At 40.8% G+C, this 6,219-nt stretch overlaps 1 protein-coding gene across 2 annotated transcripts in view; it reads left to right on the top strand.

The window, feature by feature from the left end:
- The window catches only part of LOC134316293 (neurexophilin-4), a 104,360-nt gene extending 99,308 nt beyond the window's left edge, over nt 1-5,052 (top strand). The window contains exons 1-2 of one of the 2 annotated variants that reach the window (XM_062996629.1): nt 803-866; nt 4,227-5,052. In XM_062996629.1, coding sequence (XP_062852699.1) covers nt 834-866; nt 4,227-5,036 — 843 coding nt within the window. In that variant the 5' untranslated portion in view covers nt 803-833 and the 3' untranslated portion in view covers nt 5,037-5,052. Of the gene's footprint in view, nt 1-802; nt 867-4,226 lie in introns of those variants that run through there. The other variant, XM_062996628.1, reaches the window with a different exon arrangement.
- The last annotated feature ends 1,167 nt before the right edge of the window (nt 5,053-6,219 follow it).

Raw genomic sequence — 6,219 nt, 5'->3', positions numbered from 1 at the left:
TAATAATAATAAAACTTCTACTACTAATAATAATAGTAATAATAAAATAATAATAAAAAGAACAAACCAGCATTTTACTGTTAAATATGGAGGAATAACTTTTGGTACTCTTTTTAAAAATAATACTATTTTACATGAAGGATAGTGTTTAATATGGGTTTTCCTGTTTTATTTCTACTTCACATGTGAGATCTCATTTTCATGTTTTACCAGCACTGGTAAGGGTTGTTGTGGGTTTGGCTTCTCCAGAATAACTAAGCACTATGTGATAATACACCCCAGACAGGACGCCAATCCATTGAAGGGCCTCGGCCACCTCTTCCTCTCAGACATAGTCAATCATGTCTGTATGTAGACGCCTGACTGGCAGTAGCACTGCTGGAGATTTGAACCCTGGATCCAAGCAGTAGTGGGCTAGCATAATTTTTATTTTATTTTTTAGGGCTGTCGAAGTTAACGTGATAATAACTCATTAACGCGATCTCAATTTAACACGATTAAAAAAATAGTGCCGTTAACGCAAATTCTATTTGGCCCTGCGAGTCATCTGTAGTTCATGTTGAGACTTGACCGTGCACGGCATCTCTCATTAAGAGTAGAGGAGTAAGTGAGTGACGGAGAAAGGTCTGTTAAACGGGAAATTTCATTTCAAAAGTTTGCCAGATGGCTCACTTGACAAAACAAAGGCTGTTTGCAGTTATTGTCAGGCTGAGTTTAGCTATCACCGGAGTACATCCAGCCTGAAATACCACATGCAGGCCAAGCACACATTTGGCAGCAGGTTGAGCTCTGGCAATGTACGACAGACAACATTGGACAATGTTCGACGGCAGATGATGGACCAGCCAACCTCCAACAAATTAACGGTAGCATAACATTTACACAGATTTTTTTTTTTTAAATGTGATTAATCGCGATTAACTAGATGAAATTCTGAGATTAATCGCGATTAAAATTTGTAATCGTTTGACAGCCCTAATTTTTTTCTAAGGGGGGCTGTGCTAACAAACTTATGGTCTCCTGTGCCCCTTTTAAAAAGTCCAAAGTGTACACATACTTTTAAGGAATATTTGGAACACCTTACAAACCCAAATTAGAGGGGTTTTTTTTATAAATTTTTATTGGGGCAGCAAGCAAGAAATTTTTTTGACAGAAGTAACACTTTTGTGTGTGTGTGTGCGTGTGTGTGTTTTGCCTTTCAGTTATGCATATTGCTTAGCTTGTTTTTTCTTCCTGTATGTATTTGTTCAGTAATCATGCACTTGTCACATCATTTTCTTGTTTATTTGTACACATTCCATATTCACATGATTATTGGATTGTAATCATTTGTCTGTTAGGTGAGTTCTGTCACAGGTGAGTGGGTCAAAGTACCAAATTCTCTTTCATCTGTGTCTGGTGGCAACTGGCTTGAAGTCATTATCCAGTCAATAGTCGTTCATCACCATCACTTTTTTTAATCTATGGTGCATGTAATCAATATAACTGCACTTGTTCTGCTATCATCCATTCCCCTGATGTGAGCGGTGTGAACGACGGGTTGGAAAAGGCCTTTCAATTAATTGATTAGTGGTAAACGCTGGCAGCAGTGTTGATGAATACGGCTACAAATGGCAACATGAATTCAGTGTCAGCCTTGTGCGGAGGTTTCTGATTTAGAGCGGCCGGGTTGGATTGGAATAAGATGGTTTAAGGGAAGGGTTCTTGTGAGCTCCAGCCTGTTATTATCCTGCTGACCTAAAATAAAGCCTTCTCCTCTGAACTGTCACCATTCATTGACAGAGCTACTGTAGTCTGAATAATAGACAAGCTTGAAGTGTGTGTGTGTGTGTGTGAGAGAGAGAGAGAGAGAGAGAGAGAGAGAGCGAGAGATGAAAATAGGTACATTGTGTAATTGATTTTTATAGAAAGATTTAATAAACCATTAGAAAATCCAGACGTTTTTTTTTTTGCTTATTAAGCACTAAGGGCGGCTTCGTGGCTCAGTGGGCAGCACTATCGCCTCACAGTAAGAAGGTCCTAGGTTCGATCCCCAGGTTGGGTGGTCCGGGTCCTTTCTGTGTGGAGTTTGCATGTTCTCCCCATGTTTGCATGGGTTTCCTCCGGGTGCTCCAGTTTCCTCCCACAGTCTAAAGACATGCAGGTGAGGTGAATTGGAGATACAAAATTGTCCATGACTGCGTTTGACATTAAACTTGTGAACTGATGAATCTTGTGTAACCAGTAACTTCCTGTTCCGTCATGAATGTAACCAAAGTGTAAAACATGACGTTAAAATCCTAAAAGATAAATGAATATTGAGCACTTTGATGGTCACTTTGTGTTAGGAAGGGTCTAAGTAGCTTAAAAACTGTATTTCCCAACCAGAAGCCCTTAAAATCTCTGCCCACCTCTGTGGCTATTGGTTTAGGTAGGGATGCAGGAATGAGTGGTGGAACATCAGCTCTGCTGATGCACTGACAAGATGCAGCATCCTACATTGACCCATAAATCCAATTTAATCTTTTTACAGTACTCTTTCATCTTACTACTGCATAATTGCTAGCAGTAAGTGGTAGTAGTAATTGCTACTATTATAGTAAATTATCGAGTTCCAGGCCGGTCATTCATTTTTACGTTTACGTTTTCGAAAGCGGGCGGCACAGGGGCTCAGTGGGTAGCACTATCGCCTCACAGTAAGAACGTCCTGGGTTTGATCCACAGGTTCGATCCCCATAATGGAAAAATCCTAATAAATAAACGTTTTTGACATTTAGCAGGGGCGGCACGGTGGCTCAGTGGGTAGCAAGAAGGTCCTGGGTTTGATCCCCAGTCGGAGCGGTCTGGGTCCTTTCTGTGCGGAGATTGAATGTTCTCCCCGTGTCTGCATGGGGTTTCCTCCGGGAGCTCCGGTTTCCTCCCACAGTCCAAAAACATGCAGTCAAGTTAATTGGAGACACTGAATTGCCCTGTAGGTGAATAGGTGTGTGTATGTGTGTGAGTCTGCCCTGCGATGGACTGGCGCCCTGTCCAGGGTGTTACTGTGTGCCTTGTGCCCATTGAAAAGCTGGGATCTGAGACAAGCTCCTCCCGTGTAATTCTGGACTGACCTCACCTTTCTCAGAATCATTCTTACCCCACCAGGTGAGATCTTGCATGGAGCTCCAGAGTGAGGGTGATTGACTGTGATCTTGTATTTCTTCCATTTTCAAATTATCGCACCAACAGTGGTCTCTTTCTCACCAAGCTTCTTGCTGATGGTCTTGTAGCCCATTCCAGCCTTGTGCAGGTCTACAATCTTGTCCCTGACGTCCTTTGATAGCTCTTTGGTCTTGCCCATGGTGGTCGAGAGATTTGAACAGAAGAAACTGATTCTGTGACAGGAGTCTTTTATACAGGGACAGGACTAATTTGTGTGCCTCATGGGCACATAACCGGTCTGTGGGGGTCAGAATTCTTGCTGGTTGGTAGGGGATCAAATACTTATTTCACTTAATTAAATACAAATTAATTTATAACTTTTATTTAATGTTTTTTTTCTGGATTTTTTGTTGATATTCTGTCTCTCTCTGTTAAAATAAACCTTCCATAAAAATTATAGACTGTTCAAGTCTTTGTAAGGGGGTAAACTTACAAAATCAGCAGGTGATCAAATACTTATTTCCCCCACTATATATATATATATATATATGTATATACAGTGAGCGTTCATTCGGACAGCGGACGGTGTCTTTCCGGTGTTTTCTTTATATTTTGTAAAATTCAATATTAAAATGTCCCCAAAGAAGCTGCAGAGAAAGCATAGTGCTGTCACTGTGTATCAGACAGAGGGGACAGTGAGTGAGAGAGAAGAAGAAACTCGTAAAGTATTCTTTCTTTCATGCAATTACACCTACAAAATACAACGCTATTGAAATATAGAAGGAAATAATAGAGAAATATGAGTTATTGTTGTTTCTTGTAGATTCATTTTATAAAAAAAGGAAATGTATTATGGTGTATGGTACAGCACATGTACTTGTTTTATAACAAAAAAAGACCATTTAAGACATTAGAAAGGTTATGTAAGGGGGGGTTTGGGAGGTCTGCCACGGACTAATTCTATTTACATTTTTTCTTATGGGAAAAATAGGTTTAACTAACGAACATTTTGACTTAAGAACAACCCTTCGGAACCAATTAAATTCGTAGGTCAAGGGTCCACTGTATTTTGTTTAACCATCTATTTCTGATTTGTTCTTTTCCAGGTACATGGCCTGGATAAGCAGGCAGGCAAATCTACCTACCTGGAGCTGGGTACAGCAGGGTCTGTCTTAAAGGGCCTTCCATATGGTGGAGCAGGAGGAGTAGGTGGGACTGGAGTTAAACCCCCATTCCAGACCTCTAGGATATTCTCCTCTATGGACCACACACAAATGAAACCCAAGCCACCTACCTACAGCTTTCAGAACCCATACGACTGGGCCAGGAACCAGTCACAGTTCCTGGATCAGACAGGCTACATTCCAAAGCGCAAGCCTCCCCTAAAAACCACCATGAAGACCAAGAAGATCTTCGGCTGGGGGGACTTCTACTTCAGTGTCAAGACCCTGAAGTTCAACTTACTGGTGACGGGTAAGATTGTTGACCACGTCAACGGTACGTTCACCGTCTACTTCCGCCACAACTCCTCCAGCCTCGGCAACGTCTCAGTCAGCATCGTTCCTCCGTCAAAGGTGGTGGAGTTTGAGGTGCATCAGCAGCAGAGTACCCTCAGTCAGCCAGAACTCCAGTTTCATCAGCCTCAACAGTCCACTATCGCTCCCAAAGTCATCAAGACCTTCAACTGTCGAGTGGAGTACGAGAAGACCAACCAGTCAAAGAAGTCCAAACCCTGCCTGTATGACCCGTCTCAGACCTGCTTTACTGAGCACACGCAGTCTAATGCTGCCTGGCTCTGTGCCAAGCCCTTCAAAGTGATCTGCATTTTTATCTCTTTCCTGAGCATCGACTACAAGCTGGTGCAGAAAGTCTGTCCGGACTACAATTTTCAGAGCGAACAACCTTACTTTGGATGAAGAGTACAAACTGAATGAAGGAGAGGTTGACTGATGAAGGGTGTTGTTATGTGTTGTGTATCTATTAAATATGGATCCCATAAGAAAGGGTCAGCACGGTGGATTTAAGAGTTTTCAGACACTTGGAAAAAGTTTTGTTTGTACATATATGAGGGATCTTTAAAAAGTTTCTGCACTTTTATATTTTGGTTGGAAACGGTGAGGGTGGGAGGAGTAGTAATTGGTCGTGTCAGAGAGACTGAGAGAGAGCTTATAGTCTGGATTTAGCGGCATCTGATTTCCACCTTTTTGGACGCTCAAAGAAGCTTTAAGGGGAGGAAGATTTTCATGTAATGATGATGTGAAAGCAGCGGTGAATCAGTGGCTACGTGCTCAACCAAAAACATTTGTACTATGCTGGAAAAATGCATCAGAAGGTGACTGTAGAAAAGTGATGTCATTTGTTGTTGAAATTCTTAATAAATAGAGTGCGGAAACTTTTTGAAGAACCCTTGTAAAACAAAGCCAACTCAGTCACGCTGTTAGTATTTATTGTTTTGTTGACTTTTGTCTGTTCGACTGTTAGAAATAACTGGGAAAAATGAAAGGGAACATGTATTTTTTGTATTGTTCCTATATATATGATCCTAAACGTCATTATATGAGGGTTATTTTATATGTGGACTTAAACATAGTAATGATTTTATCAGTGTCAGAAACTGAAATTGCAGCCAAATGCTTGCAGATGTTCGACCTTGTATTACATTCTGCAAGCATTAATGTATCTTACTGTATTAATCCCATTTTACACTGTAGACAAGAGAAGAAAGTATATACAAATCTTTAAATAGGGGGATATACTGTTATTAAGTGCTTAAGTCAAGTCAAGTCAACTTTATTTATAAAGCGCTTTTTACAATAGACATTGTCTTAAAGCAACTTTACAAAATCCAGGACCCACAGACTAAAACCCCTGTTGAGCAAGCCGAGGGTGACGGGGGCAAGGAAAAATTACAGGAAGAAACCTTGAGAGGAACCAGACTCAGCAGGGACCCATCCTTCTTGGGTGGCCTGGAGAATAATTTGAATTAATAGGATTTACACAAATCATACACACACAAATTAAAATGAACTAAAAGTTATAACTAGCAAAAATAATTGGAGTTATTATTTATTCCAGTCTGTGATAAAGTCTGTAGTGAGT

This window comes from Trichomycterus rosablanca, chromosome 6 (assembly GCF_030014385.1).
Source record: "Trichomycterus rosablanca isolate fTriRos1 chromosome 6, fTriRos1.hap1, whole genome shotgun sequence".
Taxonomy (NCBI): Eukaryota; Metazoa; Chordata; class Actinopteri; order Siluriformes; family Trichomycteridae; genus Trichomycterus; species Trichomycterus rosablanca.
The sequence above is the reverse complement of the archived record's forward strand: the minus strand, read 5'-3'. Positions and strand labels throughout refer to the sequence as shown.